Source organism: Xyrauchen texanus, chromosome 29 (genome assembly GCF_025860055.1).
Source record: "Xyrauchen texanus isolate HMW12.3.18 chromosome 29, RBS_HiC_50CHRs, whole genome shotgun sequence".
In the NCBI taxonomy this organism is placed as follows: Eukaryota; Metazoa; Chordata; class Actinopteri; order Cypriniformes; family Catostomidae; genus Xyrauchen; species Xyrauchen texanus.
In genome coordinates this window covers 8330269-8357784 of record NC_068304.1, presented here as the reverse complement: position 1 = coordinate 8357784, position 27516 = coordinate 8330269, and the positions used below count along the sequence as shown (strand labels likewise).

At 38.4% G+C, this 27516-nt stretch overlaps 1 protein-coding gene across 1 annotated transcript; it reads left to right on the top strand.

Annotated features, from left to right (window-relative positions):
* Positions 1 to 906: 906 nt before the first annotated feature.
* Positions 907 to 26030, top strand: LOC127622627 (zinc finger and BTB domain-containing protein 38-like). Its single transcript, XM_052096638.1, is given in 4 exon segments — positions 907 to 1066; positions 3547 to 3701; positions 21571 to 25200; positions 25202 to 26030. Coding segments are annotated over 4 exon segments (3864 nt in total). The 5' UTR covers positions 907 to 1041; the 3' UTR covers positions 25256 to 26030.
* Positions 26031 to 27516: the final 1486 nt, after the last annotated feature.

Genomic DNA, 27516 nt, shown 5'->3' with positions numbered 1-27516 from the left:
AATATTCTTCTTTTTGTATTGGCAATTCACGTTCTTCGTGATATCGGCATCTAATTGGCAGGAAAGAGAATTTATAGGAAAAAAGGTCTTAAGTATTGAACTATTTATTACCCAAACCTGCCATATCACTTCTGAAAACAGTCATATGCATTACTTTTGTGCTGCTTTTATGTGATTTTTGTAGCTTCAAAGTTCTGGGCACCATTCACTTGCATTGTATGGACCTACAGAGCTGAAATATTCTTCTAAAAATCTTCATTTGTGATCTGCAGAAGAAAGATAGTCAAACACATCTGGGATGACATGAGGGTGAGTAAATGATGGGAGAATTTTCATTTTTGGGTGAACTATTTCTTTAAGTAGTGCAAACGTAATTACTGATATAAAAAATGACCATTTGCTCTAGTAATAATTCCAGTGCTGATCTCAAGAAATTGCAATTTATCTAGTGAAAATTGAATTCTAGTTACTATAATACATGTCTTGCACATGCTTAAATGTCATAAGGGTTTGTGACAGGGGTTTGTTAAAATCCCTAACTCTTGATTATGAGCAATCGTAAAAGTGATGTTTGCCACTAATGACAGAATGGCAAAGATTAAAAGACAGGAAGCAGGAGAGAGAGAGTCTTACTCGGGCCCGGACAGAGTTATATCAACATTTTCCAGAGATTGTAACCGTTAAAAATCAGCAGTGTTGCTTCACCCTCCCTTTTTCAACCCCTCCCTCCCAATCTATCTCTCTCTCTCTCTCTCTCTCGCTCTCTGGATCATGGCGCAGCAGTTACAGAGGCCTGGTAAGTATTGCTAGGCTGAAAGAGTAACAGAGAGAGGCGCTGCGCTGCTTTAGTGGGCCCTGACACTTAAAAACACAAGAGCGTCACAAAGGAAGTCCTGCCCAGAGAAAGCAGCTGATCAGGTCCTGAAGGAGAAACAGTGCAGCTGACTGTTATTCTCTCTCTATCTCTTTCTCTCTTCTCAACCATGGCAGAACAGACTGATCTCACCCTGGTCCAGACTGTTTACATCTACAACTGCTCCCATGTGGATGAGGAGGACTAGATCAGGTATATAACAGAAGGGAGCGAGGGAGGGGTGACCTCACTTGACTCACTCTACTAATCATACAGAGAGATCTGTTGTTCACTAATGCTGACTAAAACAAAGTGGCGTTAAAGTGTGCTAAGTTTTCCGCTGTTGAAATAGTGAGCGATCAAGTGGTCAGGAGTTAGATGAGTGTGTGTGCAAGCTTGTTTTGGGCTATACTGTGGAAATAGACACAGATGGACTTTCCGGAGCCAGTCATTTACAAAAGTGGCATCAGTTTTCTTGTGTGTATTTCTATTGATTATGTTCCAATGAAGGCAGCTATTACTAAATGAGTAACCTATCAACTTTAAAGGGTTAGTTCACCCAAACCTGAAAATTCAGTCATCATTTATTATTCAACTTATAACCATATAGCCACATGATCAGTGTTGGGTGTAATCTAATTACAAAGTTATTCGTTTCTGTAATGTAATTACTTTTAAGTAAAAAAAATTGTGTAACGTGTTACTTTTTAAAGTAAATTCTTGTAATCGAAAAACTAAAACCTTTCTGTAAAGTTTATATTTTTTTAGAAAATAGGATTTAGTAATGGGATTTTATTTTTCCATGAAGTAATCATTAAAGTTATTTAAATTTTTCAAATAATTACAATTTTAAAGAATTATTAAATAGTTTGTTGTGGATTAAAATTTTTCAGTAACTTACCCAATTCTCCACACAATGAAATACTGTCAAAATATTTAAAAACGCTAAGTGAGGTTAAAATGTCTGAGACCACACTGAAAATTTGAGATTCAAAATCAAATATCAAATTGGGAGCACTTTACAGTGAGTTTCTACTCATTAACATGAGTAAATCTAGTAGGTATCATCAACTAACAATGAACGATAGCATTTATTAAAGGAATAGTTCACCCAAAAATGAAAATGTATTTACTCACACTCATCCATACCAGATGTGTATGACTTTTTTTCTTCTGTAGAACACAAATAAAGATTTTTAGAAGAATATTTCAGCTCTGTACGTCCTTACAATGCAAGTGAATGGTGACCAAATCTTTGAAGCTCCAAAAATCACATAAAGACTGCATAAAAGTAATTAATATGAATACTGTGGTTAATCTGAAGTGATATGATAGGTGTGGGTGAGAAACCGATCAATATTTAAGCCAATTTTTACTATAAATTCTCCTCTCTGCCCAGTAGGTGGTGATATGCATGAAGAATGCGGGTCGGCAAAAACAAAAGAAGAAGAATGTGAACGTTAAAGTGGATATTTATAGTAAAAAGGGAGTTATATTTTGTTCTATTCTCACCAAAAAAGATTGGATCACTTCTGAAGACATGGATTTTACCACTGGAGTCTTATGGAGTACTTTTATGCTATCTTTTTGTGCTTTTTGGAGCTTCAAATATTTGGCCACCGTTCACTTCCATTGTGAGGACCTACAGAGCTGAAATATTCTTCTAAAAATCTTTATTTGTGTTCTACAGAAGAAAAAAAGTCATACACATCTGGGATGACATGAGGGTGAGTAAATGATCTAATTACTGATGATCAGTTTTGGGTGTAATCTGATTACAAAGTCATTTGTTTGTGTAGTCTAACTACTTTTTTAAATACAAAATTTGTCTGACATGTTACATTTCAAAAGATTATAATCAGATTACAGTTACTGACTTTCAATTAGTTAGTTAATAAAGTTAATTACGTTTAAGTACATTACTTGGGTTACGCATGTTTCTATAATAATTTTATTGATGTAGAATAATACAATTAAGACGTGAATTATGTTCATATGTACATTATGTCATTATGCTGTGTATGACTTGCGTGAGAAAATGAATATGAAAAAAATACCTCTAGTGGAAAAACAAAAAAAAATTGCATGAAAAGGTTTATAAAGTAACATAAAGTAATATAATTAGTAATGTGATTCATTTTTAATTTAGTTAAATTCAGATATTTTTGGGAAGTAATTAGTAATTTCTAGTGGATTACTTTTTTGAGGATCTTAACCATTAATATTCATAATCAGCTCATGTTTGTTAATAATGTATTAACTAATTTTAACATATACACATTTTAGCCTAATTTAAAAAATGTATTAGTGTAGAAATGAATAACCAAGATTAATAAGTGCTGAAAAAGTATTGTTAATTGTTAGTTCGTGTTAACTAATGTAGTCATCTTAAAGGACACAAATTTAATGTAAAGGGTTGCCATCAAATTTAAACCTAGATGTAAACGTTGAATGATTTTGGGTGGGAAAATTATTTAGCAATAAAGCAAAAGGAGGACATACCAAAGACTAAAAACTCAAATTCATGTGAATTGTTTTGATTAAAAACGTGTATTGATATACTGATGATATACGTAATGTCTAATACAAACAAAATGTTTTAAATGAGAATATTCCAAAATAGAATCATTATCAAACAGGGACTCGCAACTGTGAACCCCATCGTAAGCTAAAATGTATATTATAAATTGTAGGTGTGAATTGGCCTGGGCCACATTTTGAATTCTTCATTATGGACGCCAGGGGGCGCATCACTGTATTTCCACGCACCGATGCACATTTAATCGCACTGACAGGCACAGGAGAAAAGACGATCTCGATTATGAAGAGCAGTATGAACAAACGGCAGGTTGGTAAAGTGATTTTTATCTTAGTCTAATGTACTCTTAAGTACTATTGCTGTTTGCAGGAAATGTTAAACTGTACCTTCTTCCTTCTGCTCCAGCCAGACAAAAATTATGTCATCGTATGACTAATATGATGTTTGGACTGTCATTTTCATTTGCTTATCTGTCATGTATTCACATTTGATCTGAATAATTCACTGCTTAGAATTTGGTTTCATGAGCAGCAAAGTTTCGTTCTATCATTTAATACAAAACACAGCAGCCCACTTATTGACCTAGGCCTCATCCTGATCGTCAGAGCAATTTGTCAGTGTTCAGTTTGTTTTTACTTTAAACTTAAGGCCAAACTGGCCTTAAGTGGATTATTCATACGATGAGCAGCACAAAAATACCATTAGCATGGTTTTACATAACAGAGGCCTCACTTTGACAAGGCCTCTTAGCTTAGATATGTCTGCTAGCATCTTTGATATTTTAAGGGAGAAGCAGGGTTGTTTGGCCACGGCAAAGAGTGGCAAAGAACAAAAGTACTTCAGCCATGCAGCAATTGTCCGCTAACTGTTGGCACAGAGCGTTCGCTGCATTCTTCTTATGACTCATTAATGACTGTGCTGTGGCTAGCACTGCGGGGTAATTTAGAGGCAGTACTTTGCATTGTTTAAGAATTCATTGCAAATGCTCTTCTTCAGGGGAGATGCACTTGAAAAGAGGTGATCTGTAAGGGAACATTCAGTCCCAAACTTCACCCTTTTGTGATATGAATCACATTTACAAGACAATCCAACACATAACATAACGTAGGCTAGTTCACAAGACAAGCTCTAAAGCACACTAGTGTTAATTGTCTTGCTCAAAAGCACAAAGGCAGCATTAACAGGAAGTGCCCTCATCTGGAATCGCAATGAATCTTTTACAATTATGGTCCAGTTCTTTCATCATTAAACCGCTAAATGTAAATATGCCAACATACATGGAGACGTGTAAAGTAACCTCCAGAAATATTACCACCTTTAAAAAGATAAAGAGCAAGGATGGGAAAAAACACAGACACACCTACCAGAATCCATCAGAACAGCATTATCATTAAATAAACAAAGGTCATTATAAACTATACATATATTACACATTACACTGAACAATATTTAAGCATTTTTTAAGATTTACACATTTACACAAAAAAAAGACATTTTTTGTCACAGGAAAGAATTATTAGCTAGTAACATTTGCCGCCCAATGAGTCACATGGGCAGTTACCCTCAATAATATTATCATGCTGGCTTGCTTATAGCAAGTTTAAAGGTGCGGTCACATAAGACCTCATGCTCCATTAACTTTCATCAAATGTGGGAGGATGACACACAAGCTCAACGCAAGCTTGTCTATGAAAGTTCAAGATTAGTGAACTCTGACCTGCGAATGTGCAAACTAAAAAAACGAATGATGAAATTGAGGAACTAAATGTCACACAATGATCACTTGGCTATATACAAAGAATACAATGTATTATTTGTTATTTATTGAAAACATAAGCCTCGGGGCTTGCAACATGATCACACAGGAAGTCGGCATGTACCCTGGAATTGGACTCATTATGGCAACTCAATGACAAGCGCCATCTCTCATCAAATATTTTTGCATTAGCTCCAGGATGTTTGCCTTCCCTTGTGGCTGACCGGGAGTGTATTGTGTCAGCAGCGTAGAAGACCCGGGTTTTAATACCATGTTGAAACCAGAAAGTAACCAAATATGCATTCCTCTTTACTGTATTACAGCCTGTACAGCTAAAAAAACAAAACCCGGAAAATGGAGCTCACACGTGCCCATATGTTCAACACACTTACCGCCTTGGCCACTGGGGGCAGTGTTTTGCATTTCAGTAAGCACAGACTGATAGCATGATAGCACTGGAGCATGACATGATAGCAATGGTTGCAGTGGCTGAAGTAATTTTGCTTTTCCAAATCAGCCTGATCTCATGAAAGTTACATGACTGTGGCAACATCTTTGTAAAATTAAATTCAGAATCAGAATTAGAGTTTGAATCACTTTATTCAGCATTGCAATAATGCATCAGAATTTGCCTTGCAGCGTTGTCTGCACATAAGAAACACAACAACACTTACAGTAGTAATGTGTAACATTACAGTTAGCAATAAAAAGTGCAAACGATAACAACATAGTTGTGTGGTTCAACACACATATCACAGCAGTTTCAAGGTGAAATGTCCAAATTAGTTTTGTGCTTTTAAGTCCTTGTGGTGGCGTAGTGACTCGCCTCAATCCGGTTGGCGGAGGACGAATCCCAGCTGCCTCTGCGTCTGAAACCGTCAACCCATCACATGGCTTGTTGAGCGCGTTGCCACAGGGACATAGCGTGTGTGGAGGCTTCACGCCATCCACCGCGGTATCCACACACAACTCACCACGCGCTATACTGAGAACGAGCCACATTACAGCGACCACAAGGGGGTGACTCTACACTCCCTAGCAACCGGGCCAATTTGGTTGCTTAGGAGACCTGGCTGGAGTCATTCAGCAAGCCTCATTCTAGGAACCCAGAAATTTGCTTCTCAAGTAGTCAGTCACATGTTATATTTGTAAAATTTGTATTAGGGATTGCAGTGTCTGGTTGACTAGTCAGTGCATTGGGTCTTTGCGTACAAGATGTGGATCACATGATTTCAATTGCGCTTGTTCCATATGGTGATAGAAGGAGGGAACTGCATTCTGTCTATTTTGTGCAAACACACCTTTATTAGGGCTGAAACAATTAGTCGACATTATCGACAAGCGTCGACAATCAAAAATTTGGCCAACATTTTTTGTTGTCGAATAGTCATTTCATCTCATTTAACGTAACATTAGATCACATAAAAATCTAATGATGGCATGAGAGAGCAGCACTGTAGCTTGCACATGACTGAGGAGAGAAAAAAAAACGCTCACAGTCCAGATGCACTCTAAACTTTCCAAACAGCTTCAGCTTATGTAGAGGAGTATGAGGGAATTATAATGCAAAAATACTAAATAAGTAAATACAGAAGCATATTCTTAAGCAAAACATGCGTATCGAGCATCTTTAAAGGAAACACCCCGGCGTTACATCTTTAATGCAGTTATATTTAATGCGTTATAGCCAGGGCTGGACTGGTAATCTGGCATATCTGGCATTTTCCCGGTGGGCCGAAACACTTAGGTGCCGATCAGTGGCGGAATGGTCATCGGGACAATGAGTCGATCCCGTGGGTCGGCCGCGAAACAGGCCAAATGGGCCGCGATAAGCTCAAATTAGCCACCACGTAATGCAAAACGGATCACAAAACGTTGCCGTGATATGCAGAAAAGGACAGCGAACATTTGGGCCAGTTGCTATGTAAAATGGCGATTTCTCTTCCCAGTCCAGCCCTGGTTATAGCTTTATTAAAGTTCAAATAATAAGAAATCAGATCATGTAAATAACTACAAACTCTGAAACTGGCATTTCTCTGTGTGGTCAGTGCCTCTTCTATGAGTTGTGCGAATGTCCTGATCTGAGGGGGAGAGATTGAAATTGCACCCGGTTGAGACACACTCTGTCGCGGGGACGCTCGTCCCTCGAGCATGCGTGCTTGCTGCAGCTAGATTATAACGTAATGGCTCACGACTTATTGAATCATAATATATGTGTCACTATACATTTGATATCGTGAAGAAAATTTGCAATACTCCGCTTTATTAATAAGAGAGTTTTTTTTTTTGTGAGTTAAAGATGGATTGAAGTGAACAGAAAGATGAGAGAGGAAGTCTTCACCCCATTATACACTGCAACAAAACACGTATTTGATTTGTTCTAGTTTTTGCTTTTTTTCCAATATAAATATCTAAAACTCCTTTATAACAACATACATTTACTTTAGCAGCTATACAGTAAGTTTATTTTTTTATTGAGAATGTGGAATATAAATATGTTTTGTCTTTACTGCACTCGCAGAAATATAACCAAGTGAAAAAATACTCTTAATACACTTATATTTAAGATACATTCTCTTAAAGCAAGTCTAAATATCTTATATGTTGCTTCTCAAGTAAATGTATCTTGTTTTAAGGATTTTTAGACTATTGTAAATGGAAATCAAGATAAAAACACTTGATAACAAGTTAATTAAACTTTTACCTTTTATTCAGTGAATGTCATTTAGAGGTATTATTAAAAGATGATTTTTTTTACTCTTTGTTAGTAAGCACTTTTAATACAACCTTTTAAGTCAGGACTCAAGCTGAATAATGGGATAAGAGCTAATGATTAATCGTTCAATAATCGCAGAATAGTTGAATAATCCTTCTAATAATCATTAGATTAATCGATTATCAAAATAATCATTAGTTGCAGCCCTAATCTTCATACATTTCCTACATTTTCACATAGTCAATCAAATTAGAATTTGAAAATCTGATATTTTAAAAGGCAATTTCAAACTAAGCATCAGGAAACAGTGAGAGGCTGTAATCTTGAGAGGTCAGTAATCAGTCCTGTCTTGGGATTTTATATCAACGTCAGTAATTCACTCATAAGAGCTGAACACAAGTGAATGCAGCCATTGTTGTGGCAGCTTGTCTTCATGGCACACAGGTGATAAGCACTCAGCCTTGTTTCCAGAAATAACTGCTGGTATCGGGGCATTAGGTTCACTCGCCACACTGTGAACTCAAGGTAGCAGTCGTCTGCAAGGTTTAAAGAGACACTTCACCAAGTTTAATAGCAGGTCTGCTACACTCACTCACAAGAGCTTATTTGACTGATTTGACCAATAGTTCTTGAACATATTTGAAATAAAATATAAAAAAAGAGCTTTAAGCTGAAGATCTATAGTGGGTCATATATATATATATAATTTTTTTTAAATAGTTTTTTTCCATTTGGAAATTTTGTATACGAAAAGTTGTAATATCTTATAAACTAATACATAGTTGTGGTGTAACATGAAAAATACATTTTAAAAATCTGATTTCCATGTTTCAATTGAAGCACACAAGATGCTGTTTGGAATATTCTCATATCATGTTGGAAAACAGCGATCAAAAGGTTAAGTACAAACAAAAGTTCAAATGCAAGATGTCATTTAATAGGGAGGGATGGACGGATCGATTGAAGTATTGATAATTCTGATATTGATGCTGTATCGAGAAGATTCTATAGTTGCTGTTTTTTTAACTAGGGATTTTATTATTTAGTTACCATGAACATTTTTGCATATTATAAGCTTGGAAACAACAACAATTTATATTAGCAAATAGTTGTGTAGGATAGGAATGTCTTCTGCTCATCTTAACATGCAGAAATGCTGAAAGACACTGACAAGCAGTCACGCTGCTCAATAAATGAAAGTTGTTAAAACGTTGAAAATGTTCTACAATTGTTGTTAATAAATGAGAAACAAAACTAGTAATTTTCCGCAGTTACCAACCAGGTTGTATTTGTTAATATAGTTAATACAATAGTTAAAACATGTATTACTTTTACAGCATGCTGTAAATTTATTGTTAATTACAGCATTTATTAATAAATTGATCAAATTAAAAGTTATCAATTATAACTTATAAATATAATTTTAAATTAACATTTGTTATTAGTTAACATTATTATAACGCATTTTAAACGAACAGAAACACAATTGTATTTTTTTTATATATATATATAAATGACCAATAACCAAGATCAATTTACGCAGATGTAAAATGTTGTTCATTGTAGTTCGTGATACCTAATTCATTACTTTTACTATTGTTAATGAACAGGATCTTATTGCAAAGTGTTCCTTTTCTGTTTAGGCCTATAAATATCAAAACAAGGCTTTTAAAAACAATATTTAAAATGACCCATTTTGTCCCAAGAATTCACAAAAAAAAAATCAAAAATCAAATAAATCCCCTGCAGTATTGTCTTTGATAGTACTTGGTAATGGCATCCGTAGCATTTAAGCAAATTGGGACATACCAAATACTAAATTCTGAAATTATTGCAATTTAAACGTTTTAGTATTCAAATGAAACTCTTAATTTGTTATGCTGATTAAAACATTTACAATGAAAAATGTAAATTAGAGCCATTTTGCCAGACTTATGTACCCCAGTTTTAAGTTTTATTTTAATACCACACCCCATAAAATGTAAAATTTTAAAAAATGTCTTATAAGTGAAAAATGAAACAATGATATTATGCAAAAATGATGAACAGAACAACAACAAAAGGGATAGATATCTTATAGTGTTTAGGTGCTGTCCTCATTTTGAATAACGTCAACCCCTTTTTGGTTTGTGAATTATAATAACCTGCAGTTGGAAAGTGAATAAGCTCCTCCTCTTTTTTCCTTTTTCACATTCCCTTCCCTCTCGCTCCAATCTCCCATCTCGCGCTCTCCGCAGCACAGCCGCATCCTTTTGCATCAGTCAGCAGCCATGTTGAAGGTGAACCTTCAGTCCTCCTCCACATTTCCTCTTCCTCGTGAGCTCTTGTTTTCTCTCCAGCGCTCTTTCGCACTCTCTCTCTCTTTCTTCTTCACCCTAACCTTTCGCTGCAACCCCTCTCTTCCCTTTTGCCATGTTCTCTTCCCCTCCTTGTATCCACCCCTCCCTCTTTCAGTCGTTCTCTCAAGTCACCATTTCCTTTTCTGCTTGCTCATGCACTCCTCTTTCTGTTTGATAGCATGAGATGAGCGGTTGAGAAGCAGACTCTGCGGTCTCTCTCCCTCTCACTCTTTTAATCTCAAACATGCACACCCACCGCTACAAACATACACGCATAAAAAAGTCACTGCAGTGGTACCAGTACATCTTCAGCCATAACAGCGAACATCCGCACTCAGATCTGCATAAACATGCACCAAACCCGAGAACAGCCGTTTCCATGCGTTGTGGAGAAATAGCATGAGGTGGGCGAGGGACAGGCATCAAATATGTGCATGTGTGGCTGTGAATTTAAATTCATAGCTGCTCGCAATTTTTTTTTTTTTGAGGGATTTGAACACCCAGACAGATATTATTTATTCTACGTGATGGAAAATATCAAAACCTGTCCAGTGCCTGGTGTTTATATTCAGACACTGGTGGTTACGTTGTTGCAAATGCTTCACACTGTATGCGAATGCTGTTCTTTTACAGTAGATTATGAAGTTGCAGTTCCATGCTAGCATTCCACATCTTTTTCCACAGCTAATAATACACAGGCTGCAGTGGAGCTATCCTGTCCGACAATTTACAAACTTAACAGTGAGCGAAGAGACTCTGGTGGCCATCTAGCAAGCGTTTCGGAACCAATGAGACATATAGCATGGTGCATTGGAGCAGACTGATGCCCCCTGCCACCTCTGGACTGGGCGTCTCATGCAGAGAGGGCAAGGGGACTAGGGTGAACCAAAAAGAGAGAGAGAGAGAGAGAGAGAGAGACTGTGAGAGAGCAAGCAGGATAGACTTACAGGAGAGGCTGTGATCGCAGCAGTGAGCAGCAAGTGATGAGTTGAATAAAAAAAAAAAAAAACTCTTTCGCCTGCAAACTAAACATCTTTTTCCAGTGGACTGCAGGAACCGTAGAGGAAAATGAGATGTTTTCCACTCTCCGTGCATTGAAGCATTTTCTCTGATTAACTGAAATAAAGGTACGTTCAGCATGCTTTTGCCTCCAGTTTCAATCAGACAAAGTCGAGCGCATTTTTGCTGGACGGCGCATGAAGACTGATGTGGTTTTATCTGTAATATTGAAAGATAATGTTTTCGCTCATTGTTTGACTGGACATTTTGTACTCGTAAGCAGTTGCATCTTTTGTTTTATTAGAAAAATGGTGGGGGATTTACATTTTTCCGCTGTTTCGCTCACCATTCGGTATGTTAAGGGATGTTTAAATCAGGGCGTGGCAGGAAGATACATCCAAGGAAGGCAAATGTGATTTTACACTTGCATGAAATTAAAACGTATAAAAATGTTAACAGAAAATCAACAGGCAAAATAACAAATGGTGAATAATTTTTTTTATTATTATTAGCTTTTAATTGTTTTTTAATGTGAATGGGCCCTTTAACTCAAATGAGCTTCGCCATCCGGCTCCTTCTTTGGGTAGGGGCTGTGATTTTGACTGCATACTACTCCACTAAACACACACATATATATACACACACCAATCCCTGATCGTCCACCGCTCCATCTAAATGCTACCCAGGCTTTCCACCATGTCTCATTCCATAAGATCTGTTTTTCTCCAGACAGAAAACACGACTGCCTGCTCATTCGCCATTCATCCAAATCCCAGTAAGAGCTGCGCCACAGCATGTTGCCGTGACAACGGAGGCCTGTCAGACAGGGAACAGGCGGATGTTTCCCCAGCGATTATGAGAGGTCTGCCTCTCCCGCTAGTGCATGCACACACAAACAGTGCAGATTAAAATAGACTCTTAGCTCCGACGTAACTTTGAATCTGGCATGTATTTCCATCCAAACTGTTTTCAGTTTTCGTTTAAATTCAGAATTAAGACTAAAGGTACTGGCTGAGCAAGAACACTGTCTCATGGTGTTTTGGCGTTGATCAAAGGCAAATTATATGTGGTGGATGCCTTCTGCATGGTTGTGTTGTTTCCTTTCTCGTTGTGAGTAACATCAGAGCGACCACAGATCAGCCTGAGAAAACGTTCCTCTGAACTAGTTTGTCATTTTGTCATCATGCTGCATGAACAGCCTTGCTAGATCAGTTATTTTAAAGATTCATTCACCTGCATACTCATCTATACTCTAAAAATAATCAGAATTGCATGTCCAAAGGTGATCGAACACTGTTAGATACAACATTCACTAACAGCCATTTTACTTGATGCCTTGCGTTGTGGTTTCAAAATGGTGGCTCTATTCAAAGAAAATAACCTTTCAGCAAAAGCACATAAAGTTTTGCACACCTCCCAAACCCATCAATGCATTAGTGTAATATTGGTGAAAAAAACTAAAACCTTTGTGCAATGTGTGTTTGTTAAAGTGCACAGCCAGTCTACTGCACATGGTCCCCAGCTAACTCTGCCAGCTGGACCAGCTGGTTTAAGATTTAACTGTTAACTGATCTGATAACAAAGGTAACATTTGACTTTTTTAAAGAGCTTCATATGTCTCCCTGGGGAACTGAAACCACTGGAATGGATCCTAAAAATCCATCCAGAAAACGTAATGTTAGCACGATCGATGCAACAACTATCTGTTACCTGTTGAAAAGACCAGGGCTGCATTTCCCAAAATTATCGCAAGCTTAAGTTGATCGTAGAGACCACTGCTGCCAATGATTTCTACAATCTACTTAGGCTTACGATGCATTTGGGAAATGCAGCCCAGGCTGGTTTATGCCGGATTGGTACATGTCTGGATAGGGACTAGCATAGCCATGGTGATTACCAGGACAAAAGCAAGAAAGTCTTGCTAGTTTAGCTAGTTAAGAAGCCTGGTGGCGACACCAGCATCGAAATCACAACATATAATGGTGACTAGACATTTTCAACAGAGTATTTGGCGACTACAAATATTATTTCATGCATCAAAGTTTCAGTTTTTTGAGCTAGTGGCCGCCAAGTACATTTTTAGTCTGGAGCATGACAATAACTAAAATGACACTACAATCACCCATTTAAGTAGAATGTAATTTGGACATCACCATCACACAAAGAGAAATAAAGACCCTTGGGAAGACAAGAAAGCTTGAGAGAAGGAATCTTGAGAGACAGAAAGATGTGCTAATGAGAAAGAAACAAAAGAGACAGTCAAAAACAAGAATGTTTTTTAATACATTCACACGGTAGGTCTACTTAAGATACTTTGATGGTACATTGTTCAAAAGTGCCGCTGCCACACTACAGAGGATGTGAACAAATCATGGGCTTACAGACATTTGGAGACTTCTGAATCCATCTGGGAGGGACTACACATTTTTTTCATCAGTTCATAAGATTTACTCTAGAATAGTTTTTTTTATATAGATATCTAAGTCAATTCCATTTGCCACTGACTGCTCAATTGGGAACATTTTAGTTTCAGATCATGCTTTGGTGTGTTTAGAGATGTTGCTGCATATAGAGAAAAGAAAATAATATAAATGCTGCTTTAATACATCACTTTTGCAGGACCCAGCATTTCAACAAATGTTAAAGACAGAAGTCAAGTCAAATTCATTTGTATAGTGCTTTTCACAACAGGCGTTGTTTCAAAGCAGCTGTACATTAAATTATGCTATAACTGAAATGAATGAATATTATGGCAATATTAGTATTTTATGTTTAGAACTATAAGTGATTAAAATCAGTAAACTAAGTAAGTGTTTGTAAGGAAGTTCTTGGAAAGGAGGACGCTAGAGCCGCCTTGACAAACACATAGACATTTATTGTTGCACTTTTCAGTTGCACAAAATTAGGCCGCTTTTCAGCAGTACACAAAAGGTTTTCTTTTCAGCTTCACTACACATACTCTCTGTTGGCTTTTCAGCTCAACACTACACATAAACTCTATTGGATTTTCAGCTCAACTCTGCACATAAACAGCTTCATTGTGTCTCTCTCTCTCCCTGTGTCTCTCCCCGACTGCAGCTCTCGCCATGGCTTTATCTCTTGCCCGTTACCACTGGGCGAGATAATCCGCTGTAGGTGTCCAACCCGGCCTCACTCCGCAAAGTCACCGCTTGGCCCACCTCATTCTCCACATACCCCCATCGCCCAACTCAGCCTCAGGACCTCTCTACACATACTCTCTGTTTTCTTTTCAGCTTCACTACACATAAACTCTGTTGGCTTTTCAGTTCAACACTACACATAAACTCTATTTGCTTTTGAGCTTCACTACATATAAACAGCTTAGTTGTGTCTCTCTGTCCCTGTGTCTCTCTGTCCCTGTGTCTCTCTGTCCCTGTGTCTCTTCCTGACTGCAGCTTTATCACTTGCCCATTAACAATGTAATCAGCCACAGCTGGGTGAGATAATCCGCTGCAGGTATCCAACCCGGCCTCGCTCTGCACAGTCGGCGCTTGGCCTGCCCCGCTCTCCACAGTGTTGTGGGTCAATGATTAAACAAAATTATTTTATATTAACTTTAATTTTTTCTGTTAAAGTCCTTGAAGTCATCCCGTAAATACACGTAGATGCATTGTCCTTTGATTTTGGCCGATGAAGGCTTTTGTTAGTGGTTCATTCATTTTCTTTGTAGTTTAAGAGTGCTGTCCACCCTTTGACCAAGTTGATATAGTTTTCGTTCAGCGAGGAGCATCGCAGTCCGGTTGGAAGCTTATGGAAGGTAATTTTGGTGAACTCCATCTTGAACCCATGCTTTCATCAATTTAAGTTAATGATTATGTGGTATGGGAGGTACTTAAGGCAGTTCTTAGGGTGCAGATCATACAATATGCCTCATTCATTAAAAAGATCAAAGCACAGGAGTTCATGGCATTGGAAAAGAGTATTAAAATTGCTGAAACAGAGCTGAAGTGCCAAATGTCATCCAGTGGTCTTAGAGAGTTGATGCAGCTAAAATATAGGTACAATACTATTTTGTCACAGGGCAAGACAGACATAATTTGAGCCGGGAGACAAGACAGGGAAACCCCTTGCCAGATACATAAAACAGAGGTTTTTTTTACACCATTCCTTCAGTGAAATCTTCTGGAGGCAATATACAGTATTTACCTCTGCCACAGATATTCATAAGGCCTTTAAATAATGTAATATTGATCTTTATAGTTCCACGTTTTCATCTAACAATAAGGATAATAGCAACTTCATAGACCCATTAGACTTTCTTTACTTAGATATTACTTCTTATGTCACAGATCTGGTTCCACTTATATTAAAAGTTTACATAGAGTCATTAAAGAAAGGTGAACTGCCACCAACCATGACACAGTCTCATGCTTAAAAAAGAAAAAGACCCAAATTAATGTAAATGTTTAGACTAAAAATATATTGTCTAAAACTCTTGCTAATCGATTAAGCAGTGTAATTACTCTTATTCATATAGATCAAGTGGAGTTTATTCATGGTCATAGTTCTTCTGATAATATTAGATGTTTTATAAATATTATGTGGTCAGTTTGGGTGTAAATCGGATGTTTCATCACAATACGATCTTGAATTGATTCTCTTGGCCTGCGATCCTATATTTGCTGATACTTCGAAGCCTGCCGCTATACGATTCGATTCAGGGGCCTGCGATCGATATTCCAATATGTGCCTATTTTACACAATCAATTAAAAATGTTTTCCCTCAAATGCAACCAAAATATAATTTGATTCTTTTATTCAGCTCTCTGTATACACATTGGAACATCCACAACAAAATAAGGTACTTCAGATGTTGAAAACAATTATACAGATAAATAATATAAAAAATAAATCACACACAAGTGATCATCACTCGCTTGATGACAGCAAATATTTCAGTTTAGTCCAATTCAAAATACTTACATACCCATGACTTGTTTCCAACTAACCATGCTATAACTTCCACAGTTGTAATGTTACAGTTAACTGGGATAAGGGTGTTGATGTGTAGATGTGTAAAGTCTTATAACTGATGCTGGAGATGAGCAGGTGTTTCTCTTTCCCTCGTTAGTGCTGTTTAAAATGTCGGCGTTGTCAAGATGTTTCACATGGTTGAACTTCTCCATGGTACTTTAAAATAGCAAATTCTCATGTAAAATTCAAATGTGTCGCAATGATATTGATGGTAGCCCAAATTAATCGTGCATGTGAGCTGCTCTGCATTTGTCATGAGAGCTCACATTTTAAGGAGTGCAAAGTTGATGCACCCGCACAGATCCTGTCAATGGAGCTCGCATTTCGCGGGAAGCCTGGTTGACTTGTGCGCAAGCCACACGGATAGCAGAACACCATTTGGCTTCAAAGACACACCCGTGTCCCTCAAGAAAAGCATATTTAGTGCAGTGTGATGAGGAGGAGGGCGTGGCCAGGCCGTGATAGCTTGCTATCCTGCTGATCAGCTCATTCAGCACCGGCCATGCTCCATCATGGCCCGGCCACACCCTCCTCCTTGGCAAACGCTCATAAAGTCAAATAAATGTAATATGGTTGCTTCATCGCCTGACAGAAAAACGGAAAAACATATGGACGTGGCTGACAAGAGAGAATTAAAATTAAAGTACATCTTAAAAACAATTCTATATCGATATCTATGTGTTGTATCGATCACTAATTATTGGATCGATGCATCGATCCAGATCAATTGATTGTTACACCCATAGTAGTCAGTAGCGAATTATCAGACCCTAATTGCTGCCATGTCACTTGATGCCGAGAAGGCATTTGATTGGGTGAAATGGGACTATTTTTTTAAGATTTAGGTAATTTACAGGTTTGGGTACACTATAGTTACTCTATAAACATCCGTTAGCGTTTTGTTATTTTTTTGTCTTGGTAGGGGAACCCGGCAAGGCTGTCCTCTCTCCCCTTTGCTGTTCTGTCTTGCCCTGGAAATATTAGCAGCAGCAATAAGAAAAGAGGATGATTTTCCTGGTATTGTAGCAGGAGGTGTGGTGGATAAACTTCTACTCTACGCAGATGACATATTATTATTTGACTCCGACATTAGTAGATCTTTGCCTAGCCTCCACAGAATTATTCATTCTTTCTCCAAATTTTCAGGAAGCTGGGTGAATTGGCCTAAATCAGAAGCTTTTGCTCTGACAGCATATTGCCCTGCCAGGGCTTTCCAATCTGGCACCTTTCAATGGCCCAAGCAAGGCTTTTGGTATTTAGGCATTTTATTTCCAGCAAATCTGAGCGATTTAGTTTGTTAATTTTGACCCATTATTGAAAAGGTTCTCGTGTGAGGTGGATAGTTGGGCTTTACCACATTTGTCCATGGCTGGGAAGGTCAATGTTATAAAAATAAATTGTATCCCCAAATTCAGTTATTTTCTACAGTCTCTCCCTCTAAAAGTTCCTCTTTCTTTTTTTAATAGTTTTTATTGAATATCTAAGTTTTTTAATGTTTTATTTGGAATGATAAATGATCTCTTACACTTGGTGACCTTTATGAAAAAGGAACTTTGAGATCATTTGAAATATAATACAGCAATTTGGGATTTCTATCTCTCAATTTTTCAGGTATTTACAGTTGCGCCATTTACTTTGTACTATTTTTGGTGGTAGTACATAGCCCCCTAAAGCTGCAGACACCATGTGTATGGTGCTCACAGCCTTTGGAAAGGGTCATAAAGCGTCAGTGTATTATTCCTTGTTGATTCAGAGTCTTGGTGGTGGGGCGATAACAGCTCTTAAGAGGTTATGGGAAAGATATTTTAACTTGGTATTGAGGATGGGGAGTGGGAAAGAATTTAAAAAACATTTTTTATCTATGTATAGGGATTCAAGGTTACGCCTTATTTAGTTTAAGATTTTGCATAGTTTCTATTGGACTCCCTCTAGATTGTTTAGGCTTGGTTTAAAAGACACACCTACATGCTGGCGATGTCAGTTGGAGGATGGAGTCATAGCTCATGCTCTGTGGTTCTGCACTAAGATTCAAGAATTCTGGTTAAAAGTCCAGAATTTTATCTGTGAGATTTTAGATACTCAAATTTCATTCTGTCCCAGACTATGTACTGTATATTGGGTGATGCCGACTCCCTGTCCAATTCTGTCACCATTTTTTTAAATGAGGGAGCACCAATTGACTTCCATCCTCTAAGAATTATTTGTCTGACAATCATAACATGATTGTTTGTATGAAAAGATGTCATACAAACAGCTTGGCAGATTAGATGCATATGGTAAGAAATGGGACAAATGCATAAACTTTGGGTCATGTGGAGAAAATACCTTTTTTATTCTTCAAATAATGAATTTAAAAAGACTTTTAAAGTTTTTTAATTTCAAACTTAAAATGCATTTGGAATGCTGTGTACACATTAATTAACATAAAAATGGCCTTTAAAATGTAATGTGGTGTGACCATGATTTATCTTCCAAATATTTTGAAATGCTTTTGTAACTGTCACTCAGTGACCACTTTATTAGGTACACCTGTACACCTACTTATTCATACAAGTATCTAATCAGCCAATCAGGTGGCAGCAGTGCAATGCATAAAATCATGCAGATACGGGTCAGGAGCTTCAGATGATATTCCATTCAACCATCAGAATGGGGAAATATTTTATCTCCGTGATTTCGACCATGGCATGATATATACAACCAAACTATAAGCACTTTATACAATGTAATAATATGTGCATAGTTCAGGGGTTATATTTTAAAAAGCATATTGAAATATCTGTTTTAACCCCAGGGTATTTTGGTGAGTTTGATTATCCTTTTAAGTCAAGAAAGGTCAGGGCATGTTATGTTTAATTTTTGCAATTATGTTTTCCATATTGCTTTAAATATCAACTATATTTTGATTCAGAACTTTGACAGACCTCAAGCTCAAGCTACATAACCCCAAACCTGTGAATAATTAACCCAACACAGTGAGTATCCTCTCTCTATGCCTGCAGGAGCTCTCTGGTGAGGAGTATATAGAAACTCATCTTCAGCCATCAAGGGTCAAGCTTTCCAAGTGTTAATGCATCCCTACTGGATTGGCTCATTAATATTAATTTGGTCATGTGGGCTACTAAATTTAATGCAATGTCAGCATGAATACATTTTTATTCATGAGCCAAGCAGGGTTAAGATTGCACCCAGTGCCCTATAAACATTTTCAGCAAGAAAACCAAAGTGCACTGGTGTTACCAAAGAGCTGTCGCCAACAAAAGCACAGCAGACTCATCAATGACATGCTAGAGCTTGACCAATCAGTTACCTCAGTCATAGTTCCTGCTAATGTTCTTTCCTGGCCAGATATGTTCCTTTGATTGTGCCATCTTTGTGTATATGCCCATTTTTGTCTCTTTAATGTTTGACTCAGAGTCTAAGTTCATGCCTGAGGTCATGCCCACATCGGGGTCTTGGTCCAGGTCAGGGTCCACATCCAGACCTTTCACACTGTGAATTCGCCAACAGCAGGTTGAAAGTACTGCTGCTGAAATTGGTCTGTGCTTACTGAAATTCGAATCACTGTCTCCAGGGGCCGAAGCTGGAAGTTTTGTTAAACGTATGGGCACGTGTGAGCTCAAGTTTCCAGGTGAAATTTCCACAGGGTGGTGCCAAGAGTGAGTTGTATTCTTAGTTATAAATGATATAATACAGTCAACAGAAATGTATATTTTATTAACTCTACACCCTAACCCAACCCCAACCCTAAACCTAACCATCAGTTGAGTAAAAATGGAATTCTAAGGCAAAAACGCAGCCTGAGAATCCCACTGACCATTGAATGCAATCAGTACACTAGAGAGAAATATATTTACGCTTGAATTTATTTTAAAAATGTCTGATGGGGATGGCACTTGTCAGTACTTCAGCTGAATGGGGTTGATTTCAGGGTACATTAACTTTTGGAAGCGACGTGTCATGAATTCTAGATGACAATCAGCTTGCTGACTTGTGACAGAAATTATTTTGCTAAATTATTTCAATTTCAGTGCTTTGTCAATAATAGGCCTTTTAATAAGTTAAATTATAGTCAACTAATGTAAAGCTTATTACTCACCCTCTGCAGTTTGTTTTATGCAAATGAATCAAACTTGAGCTCTTGATTATGATATAATGGACAATGTTCTCCAATGGACACACTACATGACATTTGGTCGCAGTGTATTAGGTTTTTAAGATTACACCTAGTTTATTAATTACAGGCACAGCCACCAAAGTAAAACAGGTCTTTTCTCACCAAAGTCCACCATCAGATTTATTATCAAAATATAGATAGACACATGATTTGTTTTTGTGTTTATGCCACATGACTTCAGCAACTACATAACCAGACCATGTCAATTTAAACTGATGAAGTCTATTCATTAATTTTCTTCATTTGGATACATTTCTGTACAGCCAGTTCAGATTTTATGATGAATCTGTTTTTTTTTGTTTTGTTTGTTTTTGCTATGATGTAAGATAATGATTGACCCTTTTCTCTGATTTCAGTAAAATCACATTATATAAAATTACCCTATATATTTTAGGTCTATTTGCATACAACGACGGTACACACATTAAAACCCTTACAAGTCAATAATGGGCTCTGACAATATCCGCTGAAACGTCATTTTACTGATGGGTTATTCGCAGCAGGCAGTATGACTATATTCTCATGCTGCCAGGTGAGCCATCTCCAACAATACAGGTGTTAGTTCTAAAAGTAGACAAATGGAGAATGCTCGATGAGTCATCCAGTAGGACTCAGTCTAGACTCTCTTGGATTAATCTGCCAGGCGGCACCTCCTACATCAAGCTGAGCAAAAGAACAAAACATAAACAATAGTTAATTACAGGGTTATCACGTATATTATCGTTTTGGCATCACTTGATTGCTGCATTGTAAGCATGCAGTGGTGGGCGAATAGGATGGCTTGCTTAACCTCACTAATTGAGTGCTGCTGCCATCTAGTGGTTGTGCATAAACATTCTCACTCTGTGATTAATGTGGTTGTGATTTTACTGTCTGTCACAGTATTAAATGTAATTGTAATGAATAATCATTGATTAACATGACAAACAATTACCGATCAGTTTATTCTGTTTTATTATGGTCAGTTATTCGTTCATGAAATAGATTGAATACCTCAGGTAGTTACAGTATTCATTTCCCTCTTTGGTGTAAGAAAATTTTGCAATATTTTATGCAAGTAGGGGACATATATTTATATAATCAGGCCATTGATGTGATTTGTCCATTAATATGCAGATATATTACTATTTTGTAAGATTACACAGATTCCAATTTTGTATTTATTATTTAAATTTTTTTGGCTTTCCCCTCTGCAGATGACTGTGGTCAACTCTAGCACTCTTGGCCTGATGGACAGTTCCCACCCCCAGGCTGTCCTCAGTCATCTGAGTGAACAGCGTTCACAAGGCCTTTTCTGTGATGTAATAATCGTTGTGGAGGATGTCAAATTTCGTGCTCACCGCAACATTCTGGCTGCCACAAGTGGATACTTCCGTAATGCTTTCAAAATGCCTGAAATCTACACGTCCAACCAGGTCCTGGAGCTTACAGACCTTAAGTCTGAGGTGTTTGCTAATATCCTAAACTTCATCTACAATGCCAAAGTGGAGTCAAGCAGTGCCGAGGACAGCAGGTCTCTGGTGGCAGCTGGAAAGCGTTTGGGAATTCCCTTTCTGGAAAAGTTGCTGGACTCTGAAAAGCAGAGCTCTGGCCTTCAGCAAAGCTCCGCTAGCCAAGGGAAATCAAACATTCAGTCAAAGTTGGCAGACACATGCAGTCTGAAAAAAGAACCCCTCAAGCCTGAGGAGTCAGACTGCTCCAAGGGCCCACGGATCACCAATGCTTTCTCCATCACTGAAGCTGGGGCAGTAAACAACCCATTCTCTACACTGGATCACCGCAACAAAGTTATAGATGCACTAAAGAAAGTTCACCCTCCTTCCAGCTCCCAAGCTACAAGCAATTCACCCATAGAGAATGAGCCTGCCCATGCCCTGTCTGAGCACTCATATGCAGTGAGCCAGGGGCAAGAATCTAATGATATCAAAGAGGTTACCCAGGGAAATGATAACAGAACCATCATGCCTGTTGTGGTTCCAGCTAAGACTTTGGTTAACCATAGACTTGGCCCCATAAAAAAACGGCATATACTTGGTGAGGGCATTCATCCCCTCTTAAAAGAGCCAGCTACAACTGTGCACACTTTTGCCAGCACATCTGTATTTGAAAAGGCCTCTCCTACCCCATTTTCTTCCTCCCAGTTGTCCTCAAATGCAGCACCAGAGATTCATTCCAGCCTCAATTTGTCACCACCACCTGACATTACACCCCCTGAGGATGCAGAGCCACCATGCCTGAGTCCTCAGAATACATCCAGTGCCCCCAGCTTCTGCTGCCAACAATGCCCTGAGACCTTTAGCGACTATGCACTTCTCACCATCCACATGCAAATACACAAGAGATTTGTCAGTCATTTGTTTTGCAAGTACTGCCGTAAAAAGTTCATGCATCTTAAAAGATTACGCAATCATGAGCAGGTTTGTGTGAAATCTCTGAAAGGGCCGTCTGAGTTAGAGACAAACAATAAAGAGTCTTCAAGGGTCCCAGTCTCTAATGGTGTGGCAAATCCAAATAACACACAACCAGATCTCGACATCCCTTTAAGTCTGGACCCCACTTTGACTAGTCCGCTCGAGATGCCTCAGGATCAGATTAAAAGGAACTTAAAAACGAATGGCACTTCAAGAGCATATAAATGTTCTGTATGCAAACGGGCTTACGTAACCCTCTCCAGCCTAAAAAGGCATGAGAATGTACATTTATGGCATAGAGCCTACCCTTGCCACTACTGCAACAAAGTGTTTGCTCTGGCTGAATACCGCACAAAGCACGAGATCTGGCATACTGGAGAACGTCGGTACCAGTGCATCTTTTGCCTGGAGACCTTCTTGACCTACTACATCCTCAAGAATCACCAGAAGTCCTTTCACGACATCGATCCACAGCTGGCTGTCAACAAAAAATCAGCAAATGGTGGTTTCAAGGGTAGTGTCTACCCCATAAAGCTCTACAGGCTTCTCCCAATGAAGTTCAGAAAAAAACGTTATAAGTCTTACAGTCAGACATACTCCGAGGGGATCGAGGGCCATGAAGAGTCCTTCAATGCACCACTGGACAGCTCTTCCCCCCATGCTATATTTGACAGTACAGTGCCCAATTCAGATGTTGTTAGTGGTCAATCATTATTCTCAATGCCAGTGACATTCATGGCCACTCCAAAAATGATGGCATCAGAAATGCCTCGCATAACCTTTGACAAACCGTGTGACCAAAACATTGAATTTCAGATACCATCTGAGATGGACCAACCTCAGAAACAACTCTCTAATGATTTCAATAAAAAGTCTGGCTTACCAGGATTTGATGGCAAAGGGTCACCGCTCTTCAGTTATAGATTTAAAGATTCTTCAAAAGCAATACAGAAAAACATAGGGTCCTCTCTGGGTACACATAGAAATGACACATCTTCAATCGAGAAAAACACAGAAAACAGCACAGATATTCTTCCATTCCTCAATATACCATCTGTCTGCTCCTTCGAAGGGTTGAGCAGGCTGAGTGAACTGTCAGCAGCTGCCCAAACCATTGAAGACATGGCTAATCAGCTGCTGCAAGCAAGGCCAGAGAGCATAACACAGGATCAACCACCTAGTGGAAAGACAGAAACTTATCTTGCTAAGCCTGCATGCCCTGGTCCATCGATTGACAACCAGGTCCTCCCCCTCTGCCAAATAACAGTGAAGATTGGCAATGAGGCGATCGTTCGACGTAAAATAAAAGGCTCAAAGCTGTTTCCAAAGAAGAGGAAGAGGAAAAGCTGGAGGCAAGAGAGCATAGGTCAAAGTAGCCCTGCAGAGGAGAGTGTTGTGAGCCCAAGTTTACGGCTAAGAGCTGAGGTCAGAACCTCTGTTACAGAAAAAAAAACATATGACCCAAATGACCCCGAAACCGACAAACTATGGCGTCCTTATTACTCATATAAACCTAAAAAGAAGGGTAAGAAGCTCAGAAGCAAACGGAAAAGGATGAAACCTGTAAGAAGCTACACTAGGCCTTTGTCACCTGAAGCAAACGAGGACTTGAGAGAGACACACTTCTGTCCAGATGAGAACATCTCAGCAGAGAATTATGAGGTCAGGAAGGAGCTGAGACATAGCAGCCAAAGGGAAGCTTTCCACTGCCACAGCTGCAAGAGCTCTTTCTCTAGCCAGACGTCCCTTAGTATGCACATCATCAGCTGCCATCAGCCATGCTGCAGAATATGTGGTAAACAATGTGCCCCTGAAGACACATCCAGCACAGCTGGGCCCTCTGTTGAGGAAAGTGCTGATTTTATCTGCAAGAGTTGCACAGAGGATGGCTCCTGTTTCAGCTCAGATGTTACTCCCCACAGCCTGAGCACAGAAAAGCGTTACAGATGTTCCTACTGCCCGCAGCGGTTCCTTTACCTTGCCACCAAAAAAAGCCATGAGAAGAAACACCTAGAGAAGTCAGGTAAAGGGCACAATTGCAGATATTGTTCAAAGGTATGTAAAACAGCAGTGCTGTTGGGTGTTCATGAGAGCAAGCACTTCAAGGCAGAAGTTGGAGAGGATCCAGACATGATATGTAAAATGACAAATTCATTTCCTACAAGTAAAGATCGCAAAGGGTCGATCAAACCTGAGCCTTGGGAAAGCACATATAACTGCTCAGAGATCAAGCCAAAGGAAACCATGGACAGAGAAAATGAGGGGAGTTATCCTACATTCACCAATGCCTACAATAAAACATCTCTGTCATATCCTTATGCAGCAGAGAGGTCTTTTGCTTCCATTTCTCCTGAGTTGAAGATGAAAACGTCCAAGAAAAAAAGCATTTTGGAACGATCTAAAGGATTTGGATTTAAGGGGGAACAGACAGTGTTCTTTGGGAACTGTGATATGGGGCCAACAGGATTGACTCCACAACACAAGTACTGACTTCATCCAAGCTCTGAGCCTGTAATGAAAGGAGCCTCCCTACAGTTGCCCTAGTCAGAGAAAAGCATTTGTAAAAACATTAACTTTCTCTTCACACCCACCACAGGAAGGAAATTTATTGCCTGCTGATGTCACATAGTATACTGAAATGATATAAGTTACAGGGCAGGACTTGCAGTAAAAATGGAAATAAATATGAAAATATGAGAAGACTGTTGTTTTAACTTTGCATCCAACAGAACTTGTGAGATGTCAATATAGAGTATTTTTGTTCTTACACGTAATACTATAAGTAGTTTTCCAGGCATTTCTATGAAAAGAGAAGTGGTTTTATTTTTGTAAATTTTTATTTGTCCTAGTCAGGTGGATCTTCCCTTTGTCATTACTGATTGTGTTGTACTGTAGTCTATGCATCAAGTTAACCGAACGGCTTTCAGCACCTTACAGTGAAAATAACTGCAAGGGATTTTCCTTTTTTTTTCATAACATTACATCATTACCACCATTTTCAATCTATGTATCTTATTGGATGCAAAAACCTCTGTTAATTACATTAATATAAATGCTAATTGTTTTCAATGTGTTATACCTTTCAGTTTTACATGGTTGAATCCTTAAAACATATCATGAAGTTAAATAAATAACATCAAATAACACATAAGACACATGTTAAAAATAACACAATTAATGTTTGTTAAAATTGACAAATGTTAGCCACAATAATGGTTGATTTTACAACAAATAATAAAATATATCAAAATGTCATTGAAGCACATGTTTATTGCATTACATTTACATTTTATGACACATCACGCCAGTCCTGAATACAGAGAGATGCATAAGAGAAAGAATGAGTGAAACAGAGCTCAAGAGTTCCTTTTCCTCTTGAAACTTCTGACTTGTAAGTGGGAACTCTGTTTATTCATTCAGAATGGCGATATCTCTTCGGGCCTCAGTTCTGACCCATCTGAAAAGCTAATTCCCGCGTCTCTGTCTGTCCTCCACACAATGCAGCTTTCACAGTGCCCCATCTGAGCCCACGTGACACCAGACCCAGATGTTCTGAACTCTCCTTTGTCATCAAACCCAACCTCCTGTGATATACTCTGATCTGGGTGGCAGTTTTGTGCCCACAACCAAACACCTATTAGTATAATGTCAGTAAAGTTTTCATTCATCCAGGTAATCATGGAATTGACTGTCTGCTAGTTCATTCATCAGTAACTGTACTGTGTTTTGCATCTGTTAAACAACTCCACCAGACAGCCTATCAACTACTCGTCAGTTTTGCATGTATAATCTATCAAGAAGAGGTCCTGCCAGTCAACTCAAATATTAACATTTGCTTTCTTACTGATGTGAATATTTGAGAAGAACTTGTAATACTATTACAATCCTGTACATATGGAATAAAAGGTAATTTTATTTTTCACACAATGCTGTGACATTTCACAAAGTTGAAAAGCACAATCTTAACAAGTTTCCAGAGCAAGATGTCGATGAAGCACATATTGTACAACCAATTCTGGTCCAGTTAGCTAGATTCAGTGCATAGAACCCTGTGTAGCAAAATAAAAGGTATTTAAGTAGATTACAGTTAGTTACTTCTGATAGTAATCATCCACTAGCAGTTTGGGGTCGATTATTTGGGTATAAATGTAACCAAGTACTGTTTACAAATCACACAACTTGAATTGTAATCAGTAACGTAATATTTTACTGTAGATTACACTAGGTAATAGTTTAGTGTTCGCTCTCAATAAATTAAAAAAATGTTTTACTATAGTAATATTGTAGTAACCATGGCTGTAGTAACCATTCATTTTGTGTTGATAAGTTTTTACGCAACATGTTCACACAGGAAGTCAGCATGTTTTTTCCGAGAGTTTCGTTACACTAGGATCGACCACATTATGCCGACTCGCCTACAACCTCCATCCCCTATCAGCAGTAGTGTAGTCTAGGGGATACACAGGCATACGCCGCATATCCAACTATCATTCTTAGGATTTTGCGTATGCCCATCTAAATTAAGTGATGATATGTATGGCCGCCAGAACAACAAGTACGGTAGTCTTTTGACTTGGAACTTTCAATCTACTAACATGATGTCACAGCACCAGTGAGTGAATTGTGTATTTAATTTTATTTTAAAAAGTGTACAGAGCTTCTCTCTAAACGCACACGGTGCAGCGGGAGGCAGGAGCGCAACTGATGGCACTGGCAAGACAGACTAACCTG